The 14,854-nt window shown below is 51.5% G+C and overlaps 3 protein-coding genes across 3 annotated transcripts; 2 read left to right on the top strand and 1 right to left on the bottom strand.

The window, feature by feature from the left end:
* Positions 1–810: 810 nt before the first annotated feature.
* BDR25DRAFT_8237 (uncharacterized protein) lies at positions 811–4,777 on the bottom strand. The gene is made up of 6 exons (XM_033699106.1): positions 3,762–4,777; positions 2,246–3,715; positions 2,069–2,194; positions 1,806–2,020; positions 1,231–1,753; positions 811–1,183 (listed from the first exon to the last, which is right to left on the bottom strand). Exons 1-6 carry the CDS (start codon positions 4,574–4,576, stop codon positions 946–948), a joined length of 3,387 nt encoding a protein of 1,128 aa, XP_033554961.1. The 5' UTR covers positions 4,577–4,777; the 3' UTR covers positions 811–945.
* A 2,848-nt stretch (positions 4,778–7,625) lies between these two features.
* Positions 7,626–10,231, top strand: BDR25DRAFT_8222 (cytochrome P450 monooxygenase-like protein). Its single transcript, XM_033699100.1, has 3 exons — positions 7,626–8,303; positions 8,360–8,964; positions 9,080–10,231. The coding sequence occupies exons 1-3, from the start codon at positions 8,083–8,085 to the stop codon at positions 10,165–10,167; spliced, it is 1,914 nt and encodes a 637-aa protein (XP_033554960.1). The 5' UTR covers positions 7,626–8,082; the 3' UTR covers positions 10,168–10,231.
* Positions 10,232–10,432: 201 nt separating this feature from the next.
* Positions 10,433–12,251, top strand: BDR25DRAFT_250709 (tyrosine tRNA ligase). Its single transcript, XM_033686085.1, has 3 exons — positions 10,433–10,735; positions 10,796–11,560; positions 11,635–12,251. The coding sequence occupies exons 1-3, from the start codon at positions 10,577–10,579 to the stop codon at positions 11,932–11,934; spliced, it is 1,224 nt and encodes a 407-aa protein (XP_033554959.1). The 5' UTR covers positions 10,433–10,576; the 3' UTR covers positions 11,935–12,251.
* The last annotated feature ends 2,603 nt before the right edge of the window (positions 12,252–14,854 follow it).

The raw sequence follows: 14,854 nt of genomic DNA, 5'->3' as shown, positions 1-14,854 counted from the left end.
TCACGCTTTTTGGGGGAACCCGAAACCTTGGAAGAAAACTTTGAGGTAGGGGCTTAGTGCCAAACGTTCAGACATCCATGGAAAGGTGGGGAGCTGTTCATGAAATTTTGGGCGGATGCTGCGGTAAGACGGGAGGATGGGGTGAGGCCCGCATGAAATTTTGGGCACGTGTTGTTCCTTCAGGGATGAAGCAGGTTGTTGCTGCGCCCAGTTTTGATTGCAGAGGGTTCGGCTCCGTGCTTGCGAAATCGACGCCTCCAGGGGGAGTTGTGTGAGCTTTGAGAAGAGCCGAGCCCCCGCTGTAGAGCGACAGAACGCTAACAGTAGATACCAATAGTAATTCCGATAAACCAATAATCCCAAAATTCAACTGTCTCTCCCAACATTAGCCCATCCAGTCTGTGAAGCTTGCGCTCCAATGAACGGCCTCTCCTATATACCAAATCCCAATTTCCTCCAGCCCAATGCACCAAAATCCTTCCGTAATCGGATCATTGTGGAGCATGTGTCCAATATACATGAATCCCATCCCGAAATGGACGCGTGTATGTGAAAAGCAGATAGCCACCATCGGTATGACGTTCGAGAGGAGCTCGAAGCCGTTTTGCCCGTCCTCCGAATTCAGCCATTTGCTGACCATTGCAATCCAGGCCCAGTACGGGTATAACAACTTCATAAGTGAAGACAAATAACCGCCAAATGCAGTGTTAAATGATGGTGAAATCGAGCGCTAGCCTCCCAATGTGTGCAACCAGAAAAAAAAAAAAAACATGAAAAAAAGAACGCACCGAGAGTAGTGCGGTAAAGGACAGTAAAATAGCGTGAAGCAAGTAAACGCTGCTTCAGGGGTATATCCAACGAATTACAAAGGGTAAAGCTGGAGAAAAGGAGCCGTTCCTGAGAGGGTTTAAGAGTTCTGTTGTCTGCTGTGTCATGCCCGGCCTTTTAATTTAGGTCTGTGTTTTCTAGGTTGAGCAACCTCTGGATATTTTGCAATATCTGGGCATCCATCTTCAATACTGGAGAGTTAGGTGCGACGGTGCCTAAGACTTTGATTGTTCGGTTTAAAAGCTTCGACAATGTCGACTTGGTGAGATTATGGTCTTTCGGATTGTCGTTGGGCAGATGGTATCGCAGACGAGATTTGAAAACCGCAGCGAGGACAATCATGTTCCCAAATTGTCTATATGTCATGAGCAGGAGCAGCTGAGGTTGGCGAGGTGAACTTACGCGTGCAAAGTACCAAATATGTTTGTCAAAATGAGCCTGTGTTTTGCAGTATCCTTATACCTCTCGTATGGCTCCTCGGGAAGAGCCCCGACACGGTCGAAAGCAATAGTACTCTGAATCGCGCTCCGTATGCATTGGAACGCTGCATCGAGAATCTCGCTTTGGTCATGGGTGAAATCCATCAGTGTTCTGTGCATGGTTGTTGGCGTAGCCCTGTGGTCTATGACGGCTGCTGGAGAACTGTGTTGTGATGACCAGGCAGACGTCTGAGACATGGGTGGGCCGGGTGGAAGCTCAATCTCGTGAGTAGCCATGTACAGAAAGTGCCTTAGGATCATGTAGTGCCCTCCGTAGAACTTCGCGCGCAGCCTGGCGATGTTGAGGTCGGTTGATGGGGGATCGTTATCGTCCCACACGAGCTCAGCGGGTAGCACTTTTCTCCAGCTCAATAAGATGTCGGAGTGGACTTTAGCGGCGGTAGCGACCTCTTTTAGATTGTTGTTGTCTAGCCGTTTGCGTTTCCCTTCACCTTTCTATGTCAGAAGGCACTGGAAAGAAATAAACGGGTGACTCACCGTCGGCTCCATACAAGCCATTGTGTGCCTCATTAAGAATGACGCGCAAATGTATCTGGCTCGAATATATCCACATGACTCTTTCGTGCTCTGAGCTATCACTGTACGATATGGTCTCCGGAAACTTCTCATATACTCCTGAAGGATATGAAATTTTGCCTGAGTACTTTGAGATATCACTTGGTGGGAGGTTACTCAATTCAGCCAAGATGTCGCTATGTAAATCATTAGATGGTATCAAGAAGGTGAGGGGCAAACACTACCTTTCGAGTTGTAGGCAGGTCCAGTACACGCATTTGACTAGATTCAACCTGTACTGCTCATGCGGTGGGAATGGGGGCTCCCTTCCCTGATTGAGTACAGATTCCCTGTCGATCCTAGGCATATCGCTGGGAATTTCGTGAGCTCAAGGAATACAGGTGGAAATATGGGATGCATACTCTTTGATAAGAATGAGGCAGACCCTGCAGGCATTATTAATCCAGCTCCAGCTCTCCATAACACGCGCAAACTGGCCCAAGTATAACGCAGCCAGAAGCATGGCTTGTGCGTGGGCCACGGTATTTCCACCTTGCTGGTTGCCCAAGATATCGGTCGCATAACTGAAGTACGCCATTCCCGGTAAGATATCGATGTTCCTTGGCCGATTGTCCTGCCCGTCATCAACGTTGAAGCTAGCGCCAGACGAATGCGGAGAGCCGCGACTGAACAGATCCGGTATGTCCATACCCTTATCACATTGAGGCGCTGGTAATGGCTGCTGATACTGACAGACTTTACCCAAAGCCAACACGAGAAGTACGATCGCATTTCGAAGAGATCGCTCAATTGGATCTTGGCCTGGCCTCTCCCTTCCTGGCGAGAATGTGTCGAAGGATGATCGTTTTCTCTTCTGGCCAGCAACGTGGCTGGGTATGGCGGAGCCAGGAGAAAACGCATGAGCGCTCCTAGAGTCGGGACTATAAGCCTCGCCGAATTCCTTCACCATCTTCCTCAACTTGCTGGGATTTAGAAAAGGGTGCATATTGTGCATATAATCGTGGTAAAGCTTGTGGAGCTCGAAAAGAGTCACTGAATCAAGCTTTAAGTTGCCGTGCGAATCAAGTCCGCCAACGCTTCCGTCGATCTCTCGGGGGGTACTACCACTCGCAGTACCAGGGCTAGAGGCTTCGCCCGTTCCCCAAAGGCCTTCTCTCGCCGCTGCCGGGGAAGGGGCATCAGACTCGTTGCTATCAGGGCTTCCTGGACCCTGGGCTCCGTCATTCAGGTCATGGCCTTCCCCAACACCCCAGACACGAATTAGGCCACGGCGCTTCTCGAGTTCCATGGGATAGTCGCTAATTTTGTGTCCATTGTCCAAAAGCCATTTCATGTAGGGGATATCATTGCAGAACGTCTGCATGGAAGGCCATCCTTCTAGGACCTGGTGAGCAGGAGTGGTATGATCACCGAGGAGGCCGGCCTTCTCTCCTGGTCTCAACGAGTCTTCACCGCTCAGGTTGGTATGATCAGCCCTTATGCTCTCAGCGGGGGTAGCGGGTGCCTGCGGACCAGCCAAGATGGACTCTTGTTTGATCGGGGTAGAGCCCTGCGCAGGAATGGGCGACGTCATTGAGTTTAGGGTGACCGGTGACTCAATTTTCATGCTGTTGACTCTGCGGAGATGTGCACGTCCTTGTACTGGAGTAGGCATTCTTGACCCACTGTGTTCGCTGAAAGAACCTCGTATGCCTTGCATTTGTTCGGGCGAAGGGTGGTTTGAAGTATTTGTCATGTTATCACCCGGTCTCACTGGGGGAAGTCTGCTTTCAACGGTATCTTTCCAGGAATTAAACCCTTCCACAAAGGTCTTTAGCATGTCGGAGACGCTATTCACACTGTCTTGAAGCTGCATCATGGTCCTATCTTGCCTAAGGATCGTTAGCAGGATGATGAATGGTGAAATGAGTGACTCACTTCGGAGGAGGAACATCCTTGTACTGGCACTCATACTGATTATCTTTGCAAAATTGGCACGGCCTCTGTTCGTCACATTTCTGTTTGCGCGAACGGCAGTTATTGCATGCTTGTGTAGCTCGAACCTGCTTCCGCCTCATATGTGCCTGCTGGTACTGTGAGGCTGGGCCGCTCATATACGGTCCTTGAGAATACGCAACAGGCTGAGCAAAGTGTTGGGCCTGCGGGAGAGGGGTCTGATAAGGCTGCTCATGCTGAGGGCTGACCACCGGATAACCGTTGGGCAGACCATTTGGCACATTTGGAATGCTGCCATTATGGCGATGCTCTGGATTGACGGGCCATGGTGTTTGGTGGCCACCATGGTCCATGCCAGGAGGAAGTTTGGCCTCACCACTGGTGGACCGCGAGCTTGGGTGGTCTGGGGCAGTAGACTGAGGAGTCACAGGAGGACGGTAGGTGGCGATATTGTCCTGGCTAATGGTTCTCGCGGGGAGGGTCACGGGAGGACCGGTAACGCCATGGGTGCGCTGGCCGGGCGACGGTATGCTCCTAGGATCGGAGTAGGCGCGAATATCGGTTGAGGGAAGAGATGGTGAGGGTGAAGGGCCTTGGTAATGTCCTTGAGGTGGGTACGGCTGGGAGGGAGGCGGAAGGCTGTGGGTTGGGTAGTGACGGGCAGATGGGGGAGGAGACGAGGCCTGGCCGGTGGGGTGTCGAGCGGGTTGAGGGGGGGGAAGGCCGTTATACACTGGGTTGACCGAGTCCAAACGGGGACGTTTCTGGGTGGGCGCGTCCGGATCACCGCCCTCCATCCTAATATCAGAGGGACCGCTCAGGCCATGCGGCTGCGATGGTCCACTTGAGCTGATGACTACTCAGTGCTCACAGCTCAAACGACCACGCCCAGCACAGTCTCGGGGACGAGTGGTGGAGGGCCTACCTCGGCAGCGGAGGCAAAGGGCGCAATTCACCCAGCACGTCAGTGATGGGAGAGATCGGAGATGTTCAGCAACTGCGGGCCAATCCGCATCATCACTGGGGGGGAGGTGAAGAGTTTGACAAGCGTCGCAGGGCAGCAGTCAAGCAGAGCAGGCCAGTGTCGTGAATAGTAGGGCAGAGCCTGTGGGATGCACGAGGAGAGCGGGAGCTCTGTCAAGCGGCGTGCAGAGAACCCAGCCGACAACGCGACCTTACCATGGAACCGGAGACTGTTACTAGAAGCAGGCAACAAGCCAGCGCCAGATCTCGATTCTAGCGACAAGAGGGCGCTGACACGGAGAGTGTCTATGCGTCGACGTTTGTTGCTGGCCACGCACTAGCACGGGCAAGAACAGTACTGCTGCGGGCCCTGGCTCCTGAGGGCGAGCGAGTTGCGGGGCCAGAAAGAGAGGGTTAGGCGCAGCGAGAATAACCGCGAAGCAGGCAGCAAGCAGCGTGGGTGGGTTGGGGAGTGCTGTTTGGGGATGGGGGATGGGGTCAGTGTGGTCAGTGAGATTGATGGAGTGGGCCGCCACGGGCTGGGCGAGCGAGGACGACCCTCACTGCTCTGTCGTCTCTCGCAGCGCACGATTCATGTGGTGTCGCTTGAGCGCTGCGGGCACTGGGCAGAAAAGCCTTCTCAAGCCATCAAACCCAGTCCCGGAGCTTTGGAAAATAGCGACGACGCTTGGTGTTCAATGCGAGCCGTGCGGAATGCGAGATGCCGGCAAGCAACTGGAGCAGACACCGCGGCCAGACGATCAAACTGCCCTCCGTCACTTCATTGCGCTCGACAGGTTGTGCAGTACTTGCACCCGGAGGCTTGCCGCCGCCGACGACTACTGCCACTGACAGCAAACGCTGTTCCCGCCCTAATACCACGGATGCTCTGCGGCCGGCATCCCGCCGACGGCCGTCAACACCATCATGTCGGGCACTGTGATGGGCCCGAGAGACAGCCATGGCCCATGTCGGCGCACAGATATGAGTTCATTGTTTCGCCATTTGTGCGCGCTCCTCCGCCGAGAGGCCAGTCCAGGAGCAGCATCAGCACATCACGACTGCGCTCGCCGCGTCGGATAATTTCCAGAGCAGCGACTCAGCGCCGCCAGCTGTGCGAGTCTGAGATGAGCGCGTCCAAGCACCGTCCGGGCGTTGAGAGAGATTCCCAGCGCATAAACGTGAAAGTTACGGTCTGGAGACGCCCCACATTGCGATTCTCACTAGGTGATTCAGCATCAACCTCCCGCTTAGCGTCTTACCCGGGCCACAAGTGGGCTTCGAGAAGACATGGGGAAAGCGATGCGCCAGAGATAGCTGAAGACGATGTCGACACCTATTCATCTCGTCGTTTTGAAAATTGAGACAATTCAAGTGACCATGGTTGGAACCCGTCTGTCCGCTGCCACCTGCAAGTAGCAAGATTGTATCATTGGAAGTGACCGCACAACCGTAGCTCGATCTTATGAGCTGGAGCCGTTTCTGGCCGGCCCGAGGTCACCTGTGTATAGCTGGCCCTCGCTATGACGCTGGTATCTCAAGACCTGGCCTATTCTTGTCATCTCAAGGATAACACCCCGGAGAGTGGCCGAAACCCTCCATTAGCTTCGAGAAGATTAGTCCATCATTGACTTTAAAGAATTGGGCAATCCCGTCTTCTCGAGGCCCAAACTCCGCCGTCGAGTCAAGCTGTGACGTCGAGTTTCTGGAATTGTTGATTCAAGCTCTGTTACCGTCACGTACTCCCTCCGTGCCCAGCATCACCAGGTCGGTGCGACATTCAAGCTAGCAATGTAGCCGAACCGGGATTCATCCAGGGCATTCGCGGGTCCGAACGGCAAAATGACATGACTACAGTCCTGTTCTTCCCAGCTCCGGTATCGTGCGGAGACTCAGAAAGACAAAAGCTGGGGGCTGGTCAGCTGCCAGAAAGAAATCAGTGATATAACAAGAGGCGTTGCATCCTAACCCTCATCGGTACCAGAAGACCTTGCTGAGCATCAGGTCAAATAACCAACCGACCTGACCGGGTCACTCAGCTTGCCGAGGACAGGTATATGGATGCGGTGAGGCTGGACTAAACTATGAACTGATTCTCCCCTGGTGTTCATGACAATATTTCCGAGAGACCAAAGAGGAGCAGACCCTCATTGCAACGAATCAGATTAAGCGATCAGCCACCAAGAACCTTCAGCCCCCTGTTATGAAAAAGCAAACCCACGTGGGCCGAAGAGCCACGAGGGGATCGAGGCGCCAGTGAAAGTCGGCTTTGAATCCAATTGTCGCTTTCTGCCGCAATATCCTCGCCTTCCAGAAAACGTTCCGAAACGAAGTGGACGCTTAGACGTTTTCTGACACTCAAGAGTCAACGAGGAAGTCCACTGCCTGTAGACAGCTAGCCTACCGAATTCTATCCTAGGTCTCATCTACATCTTTGAAGGCAGGCTGGAGCTGCTGTGGGCGCTGTGCATCAAGGATGCGATAGCGACTCAATTCGTACTTAAGGTCGATGTGGGACGGCATAAGATTGAGCGGATATGCTCGCGGCAGGCTTCACAAGTGGAACGATGACAATATTTATCCCCTCCTCTCCTGCTGCAGCGGCCATATCTAGCTTCCGCAATCCAGCCGTAGTTGCCGTGGAGGCACTCTTTCGTTCTGTTGACTGGTGAGAAGTTGCTTTTCACCTGTTACGCGGGCGATCCATGGGGATCTTGGTGCCACAGTGCAGCATCCGACACTTCCAGACCGACACGCGGTGTGCGATGCATTTGGATTCGAGGCCGCCCTTGCCGGAACTTCACAAAATGTGACAGCTCTGCAGAGGAGGAATGTGCGGAGAGCTCTGCGACAGCGCTAAGGAGTCAGCAACTGTCACACAGGCTAGTCCGCTCTAGGTATAACTCTTTGCTTCGCCATTAGCTCGCTCTACTGGCAGGTCTCGAGAGCTACTTCTCCAGCCCAGAGTATGTCTCTTGAGATAAACAACAAAACCACAGAGAACATGTGCATCGTAGGCACTTCTTCTCTGAGGCGTCGATAGGGGATTCGATGTTCTTAATTTAGAACTCTGATTACTGAGACGCTCAATGGCCAGTCTGCACCCCTTCAAACGCTAATGAGGCGGGCACGACCAACATTGTCAACGTCACAACAAGTCAGCGCGACCTCACCTCGACCCTCTCCACGCTGCGAGCGTCACTCATCGCCTGCCTTAATTGTATCGCCTCCTTTGAGTTACTTACCTGGCTTAATGCATTTACAGTCTTCTTCATTCACATAATCTCGGAACCCCTTGCCCTCAATTTCCCCGCACAAGCGTGCCACAGCATAGGACGCGATGGCTTCTTCTCTAGCGGTTGGCACAATTGGAGTCGTCATTTGGTTTCTGGTGCACCGTTACCGTAATGTCGTTCGCAATCTAGCTGCCGCAAAATCCTCAGGCTTCCCTGTAGTCGTAATGCCATGGAATGTGTATTCCGTGTTTTGGCTCGCAACATACCCGCTGTGGCTTCCGCTCCTGCAAAAACTTCCGGTATTTTGCCATGGCCTCTGGTTACAGTAGGTAATTTTCCGTTCACATCCACTTTATCTGAGTTGACCACGCGGCAACATAGATTGCTGGATCCAGAGTGGGCTTATCGAGTAGGATACAAGCCATTCGAGCAGGTTGGGTCAGATATCTTATTTGCTGTATCACCCAGCAGAATCCAGGCATTTGTCGCAGATGCTGAGGTTATCACTCAAATCACAACGCGACGAAATGACTTCCCAAAGCCACTTAAGATGTATAGACGGCTTGACATCTATGGAAAAAATGTCGTCTCGACTGAAGGCCCAGCCTGGCGTATGCACAGGAAGCTCACGGCACCAAGTTTTGGAGACAAGAACAATGAGCTCGTTTTCCTAGAATCACTGCATCATGCGCAGTCCCTCCTCAGGCTGTGGACCGGGCCTAATGGCAGTGGCAATAAGACGGTGAATGATCCAGCTACAGACACAATGAGGTTCGCTTTGTATGTCATTAGTCGTGCTGGTTTTGATGTTCGAGTTGTCTGGCCACACGAAGAGAAAGAGCAACGAGCCAGAAGCGACTCTGTCGTTGACCCTCTTCTGGTGGGATCTAAAATCCCTCCTGGACATAAGATGAATTACCGGGAGGCGCTAAGCGTACTCCTGGAGAATATTATGTGGACCCAAATGGGACCACCCGAATACCTTTGTAAGTTTGAGTCTCCATTGCCTCTTAAGTTTTCCCCCGTTCAAGCTAGCCCCCCCCACTTTCTCAATGGGAGCCATTTTCAGACTTCCGGAGCATTCTCTAACCATTTCAACAGTAAAATCACCCTTCAAAATCCACCGGACCGTTGGAACAGCAGTCATAGAGTGGGGCAAGTATATGGATGAACTGTACGAAGCCAAAAAGGCGGAGGTTTCCTCGGGACAGAGCGCTGAGGGAATGGACTTGTTCGGGTCACTCATACGAGGAAGCGGCATTCTTGACAGCTCAACAAACGTAAGGAAGACTGATCTCCAAAAGAGTGACCTCCTGGGAAACGCATTCGTCATCATGCTTGCAGGTCATGAAACTACAGCGAACGCACTTCACTTCTCTTTAGTTTACCTAGCAGTGAACCGGAAGTCTCAAAAAAATCTACAAGAGGACCTCGACAGGACGCTGCAAGGAAAGCCGATTAGTGAGTGGACCTTTGAGGAGGAGTTTCCAAGATTGTTCAATGGCATGGCTGCAGCCGTTATGAACGAGACTTTACGACTGCTACAGCCAATCATCAACATCCCGAAATCAACTGCTCCTGGCCGACCGCAGCCTGTCACGGTAGGTAATCGGACCCATATATTCCCCGAGAATACCCATATATCTCTTTGCTGCGCTGTTCACCGAAATCCTAAGTACTGGCCTTCACCGTCTGACAGTAACCATAAAGACGGCTTACACGACGTTGATCGATTCAGACCAGAGCGATGGCTCGTAGATACCAAGGAACCTCCAGCTGCTGCAATGGAGAACACAAAGTTCGACGACGAAGATCTTCGGGGGCCATCTGGTGCGGACACCTCAGCACATCTCTTCAAACCTGTGAAGGGTTCATATATTCCTTTCAGCGACGGCTACCGGTCCTGCATCGGCCGGCGATTTGCGCAAGTAGAGATCCTTGCGGTGTTCGCTGTCATATTCCAGCATTACAGCGTTGAGCTTGCAGTAGATGAATTTGCGACTGATGCAGAAGTCGATGCGATGCCGAAGGGCGGAAAGGAGAGGCAGGAGGTTTGGCAAAAGGCGGCAGATCGGGCGGATCACTTGCTCAGGAGAACTATGGGGTCGATTATCACACTGCAATTGAGAGGGAACACCATCCCAATACGCTTTGTCAGAAGAGGGAAGGAGAGATTTGTGTTTCAATAGAGAATGTGCTCTCCAAAGGATGCAATCCTAGCTATACTAGGATATTGGATTACTTAGATTTCTAGTGCCACCTGCTTATTCTACCACTAGCACCTGCATGTCTCATCCTCCACTGAATTCTTACACTTATGTGGGGTTGGATATATGGAGCGGTTTCGGTTTCGGTCACGTGATCTAAGAGCCGTAAAGAGAAGGCGGTGAAGAGATACTAAGGGCCCACTTCGGATCCGTATGACTCCTGGGAACCCAAGTACAATCCTACTAACAGCTCTGTGCGCGTGCTGTGATTGTTCTCCTGGAACACCATATAATTCCACGTCCCTATCGTCAGGCGCTATCTCCTCCTTCTTTCCAATTTCGGAACCCTCAATTGCAATCGCAATTTTCAACCCAGTTGCTTAACCCCACCATGGCAGAAAATATGTCCATGGAGCAGCAGCTGGCTCTGATTACGACGAACCTGCAGGAGGTGCTAAATCCCGAGATCATAGAAGCCATATTAAAGAAAGGCGAGCCATTGAAGATTTACTGGGGCACCGCGACCACGGGGCGACCACACTGCGGCTACGTACAACTCCCTCCTCTTCCCCTCCCACACATACAACATACCCTGAACTAACCACAACAGTTCGTCCCCGTCCTCAAGCTCGCACAATTTCTCCAAGCGGGATGCCACATCAAGATTCTTCTCGCCGATATCCACGGCTTCCTTGATAACCTGAAAGCGCCGATCGAGCTCGTCAAGTTTCGCGCCGAATACTACCGCTTCGTCATCACCGCGTTGCTGAAAGCCGTGAAGGTCCCGATCGACAAACTGGAGTTCGTGTTCGGGTCGTCCTATCAACTCACCCCCGAATATACCATGGATTTGTTCCGGCTGAGCTCTATTGTCACCGAACACGATGCCAAGAAAGCCGGCGCCGAGGTCGTGAAGCAAGTCGAGAACGCGACGTTAAGTGGACTCATCTACCCGCTTATGCAGGCACTAGATGAGGAGTACTTGAAGGTGGACGCGCAGTTTGGGGGGGTGGATCAGCGGAAAATTTTTGCGCTTGCTAAGGAAGTGCTGCCGCGTGTGGGCTTCAAGGAGCGCGCCCATTTAATGAATCCTATGGTTCCGGGACTGCAGGGTGGTAAAATGAGCGCGAGTGACCCAGATAGCAAGATTGATTTGCTGGATACGCCCGAGGTGGTGCGGAAGAAGTTGAAGAAGGCGTACGCACCGCCGCAGACGGTCGAGGGTAATGGCATTCTGAGCTTCGCTGAGTATGTTTTATTGCCAGCGAGTAGTCTGAAGTATGGAACGCAGAAGTTTGTGGTCGAGAGGAGAGATGCGGAGCCCCTGGTTTACACCGATATCGAGCAGATGCAGAAAGATTATGTCGCTGATGTGGTATGTTCTTCCACGCTTCTACTCCTTCCTCATCCAAAAAATTTCCACGTCTCAGATACTTATTTTTGATCTAGCTCACCCCACAAATGCTCAAACCCGCCGTCACAGAAGCCCTCATCTCCCTCCTTGAGCCCATCCAAGCCGAATTCCAAGCCTCCCCTGAGTGGAAGGACATAGAAACAAAAGCCTACCCGCCGCCTCCCGCTCCACCCAAAAAAGAAAAGAAGAAGAAAGACAAAGGATCTTTCTACCCCAAAAAGGTGACAGCCCAACTAGATGGCCATGTCGAAGGAGGGGACAAGGAGAAGGTAGATGTAGGCGAAGATGGTGGTGCGAAGGCGATTGAGAAGTTAGGACTGGAGAACAAGAAATAGTAGTAACTAGAAACATTTAGAGCATCTGGTAAGGATATATGGACAAAGGGTGTGGGTGCAGATGTGGTTTAGAAAAAGTATATTTTAATTCTTTTCTTATTTTTTACGGTTCGAGATTTATAGGTTCAGCGTTCATGCATGGTTGGCGCTGTAGAGCGAGGGTATGGATATACCTAGGCACGCTTTTATGTCCACTGTAGAAAGGGATAGGTCGAATGGATTGGTTGGCTTTCATGAACCCGAGTATTGGAAGGGAGTCAACGTGTGAACGCATAGGTTAGGAGGAATTAGATTAGGTTGGTGAAAGGTAGGCACTGTAGCTCCCAGAGTTCTTCCTTGTTTTCAGTGTTGAACATGTGATCACACACTACATATTACTGAGGTGAACGACCCTTAAGAAGCCATTGCCACGCTTTGTATCAGGGCTAGTCTATCCAGAAGGCCCAATCTTTCCATACTGCACAACCGAGTTCCCAAACACAGCTCGCTGCAACACCTCAAAAAGCTGGAACAGAAGCGCTGCTTGCCCACAGAGTCGACGCGATGCCAGCAATCTACCTAATTTCCTACAGTACTCAACTTCTCCAAATACACCCGTACATCCACCTGGACCTCGAACATGCTATTCCACCAGGGGTTCTAGTCACCCCCTTAATCCGCCGTATGAGCTAGCTTCCCCCGCACCACCATCCCAACCCAAGTACTCCGGAGTCCACCCGACAATTCAACACTATATAATGCAGGACGCCGTTCATCGAGCTATTAGTGAGGTGGAGATGACCGCCATAACAATTTATGTTCAGGGGACGCATAGGAGAGTCACTGCTGTGGAGGTTATTACACAGCAGATAGAGTAGAGAACGGAGGGCGGGTGTGAGGGATTTGCGGAGGATGGGGATTGGGATTAGGGGGGAGGAGGGAGAAGGGTGGGGTTAGATGAATGGTGAATGTTCATGGGAAATTGAGAGCCCTTTGGAGTTTATATAAGGCTGTGATGTGGCTGACTTTAGGGGGGAGATGTGCGTGAACGTAGGCGTAGGTGTGAGGAGAAGAGATGGAGGTAAATACACACAGATCACTAATTTCCTAATTTCCTAAGCCCAAGGTTAAGTATCCCTGAATTAACTTATACATGGCTTCCCCAGGGAAAACACCACAACCCTAAAAATCTTTACCCTGTTCTTATAAGCAACCAAAATTGTGGCGACGACCACGACATATAAATATCTCTCCCAAACGCAAGACTAAGATTAAGATTAGGACTAATGCGTGCACTGAGACCAGAGATAGGACTAAGATTAGAGCGTGAACCATGACCAGGGCGAGGACTAAGACTAGAGATAGTGTTGCAAGTGGCAAAAGGTCAATCTCCCTACAAAGCATAGCAGAAGAATATATATAGGCGGATAAAATGTACGCGCGACAGATAGGATTAAAATCCGTCAGCCAAGTGTCCCAACCACCGACAATCTACATCCTCTCTTCTGACACCGAGCGCCATCGCCGCAACTGCACTCTCCCGCCCGGGACCCACGTCTTCCAGCAATTTACTGCGCGCACATAACGCCTCCTTCTGATCGCTTTTTAACCTGATTCAGTGGCGCTGATCCCGAACTCTAGGAATATGCGATGCGAGCGAGCGAGATGCACGAGCTTGGGTGGTTGTTGAGATGGAGGTACGTGATATTTTTAGGGCATTGAATCAGGTATGTAGAGCTGTGGGTTTGGCTACTATGCGCGCTTAGGGATGCATAGGAGTGTGGGTTAAGATCCCCTGTCCCCTGAACAGAATTTTTGGGGCTTTTGGTTGCTGACTTAGTTTGGGAGATTAGGTGGCGGTAACGGAGAGGATTTCTGACGTGTTAGAAGAACTGAGGGAAAGGGAGATTAGACGGAGTGAGGGTCTTTATAACACGTTTGCATCGAAGGAGAACACCTGAAGACCAGTAGTAGCTGAGGGAGGTGTAGGTTGTGAGAATAGGGGATGGGGATGCGAATGTGGATGGAGCTTAGAGGGTAGGTTCATGGGAGAGATAGGTGGGAAGATGGCTATGGGGTCGAGAGCTAAAACAGCTAGATGATGACGGTTGGGATAGCTAGTTGGATTCTCTGACCGAGATTTTAGGGCCTGGCTGGGAGTTCGAACTGGGAGAGATTTGTTATTAGGAGAAGGGGAGTGTAGAATCTCACTATGTGGACACCAGGCTGGTTGTTTAGTAGATGGAGAAAGGGAAGGCACAAGATATCTGTTTCAAACCAGCCCACTTGCTTAGTTCCGCTCAACGAAAAGTCGCCATCATAGCGGACCTGGACTAGAAATAATCCTTCAATATTCGCGGAGAATCACAGCAAGTTGACTGTGACCTCTTCCCCAAACATACAGTTGGCAGTGGAGTGACCTTCTATATCCAAACCTTCATTCCCAAACAAGTGCCGACTAATATGGGTCATTCATCTTCCTCGCCCGATGAATATGTATGACCCTCACTTCCAAATACCCCAGGCTTCTCAATTCTTTCGCAATCTTCTCAATTACTGTCACACTCCTATGCGTACCAGCTCCACAGCATGCACTTAGTGCCACACCCGCACAACTCCGCCCTTCGTACCCTTTCTCTTCATATATTTTCCCACCATGCCCTCCTTGGAAGCCCTTACCCGCAGACCGTGTCACTCTCCCACCCTCTTCTTCTCTCTTTATCCCTCTCCCCCTTCCCATGCCCCTCAACCTAGCCCTTTCCTCCGAAGTCCGAACCGCCCTCACCAAATCCGCCACCGCCCTCCCTACCGCCTCCCTCGCCCTCGAATCCAGCAACACAAATTCTTGAATTATAGGATGGGTGCCTGAGAAGTCATTCCACAGTTCTCTCGGCGGTTTCTGGAAGTCCTTGCAGTAAATGGTATAGAGGTGTTGGACGCC

The sequence above is a fragment of the Lindgomyces ingoldianus genome, assembly GCF_010093535.1.
Source record: "Lindgomyces ingoldianus strain ATCC 200398 unplaced genomic scaffold BDR25scaffold_1, whole genome shotgun sequence".
NCBI classification, from domain to species: Eukaryota; Fungi; Ascomycota; class Dothideomycetes; order Pleosporales; family Lindgomycetaceae; genus Lindgomyces; species Lindgomyces ingoldianus.
This window is presented reverse-complemented; position numbering and strand designations above follow the sequence as displayed.

Excerpts from the sequence above, each read along its gene's own strand:
- BDR25DRAFT_8237 (XM_033699106.1), bottom strand. The coding sequence starts at position 4,576 with ATGGAGGGCGGTGATCCGGACGCGCCCACCCAGAAACGTCCCCGTTTG. Across the intron at positions 3,716-3,761 it reads AAGGATGTTCCTCCTCCGAA|GCAAGATAGGACCATGATGC; the intron begins GTGAGTCACTCA and ends AACGATCCTTAG. Across the intron at positions 1,754-1,805 it reads TGGCTTGTATGGAGCCGACG|GGAAACGCAAACGGCTAGAC; the intron begins GTGAGTCACCCG and ends AGAAAGGTGAAG.
- BDR25DRAFT_250709 (XM_033686085.1), top strand. The coding sequence starts at position 10,577 with ATGGCAGAAAATATGTCCATGGAGCAGCAGCTGGCTCTGATTACGACG. Across the intron at positions 10,736-10,795 it reads GGCGACCACACTGCGGCTAC|TTCGTCCCCGTCCTCAAGCT; the intron begins GTACAACTCCCT and ends TAACCACAACAG. Across the intron at positions 11,561-11,634 it reads AAGATTATGTCGCTGATGTG|CTCACCCCACAAATGCTCAA; the intron begins GTATGTTCTTCC and ends TTTTTGATCTAG.
- BDR25DRAFT_8222 (XM_033699100.1), top strand. The coding sequence starts at position 8,083 with ATGGCTTCTTCTCTAGCGGTTGGCACAATTGGAGTCGTCATTTGGTTT. Across the intron at positions 8,304-8,359 it reads TGCCATGGCCTCTGGTTACA|ATTGCTGGATCCAGAGTGGG; the intron begins GTAGGTAATTTT and ends GCGGCAACATAG. Across the intron at positions 8,965-9,079 it reads GGGACCACCCGAATACCTTT|TAAAATCACCCTTCAAAATC; the intron begins GTAAGTTTGAGT and ends CCATTTCAACAG.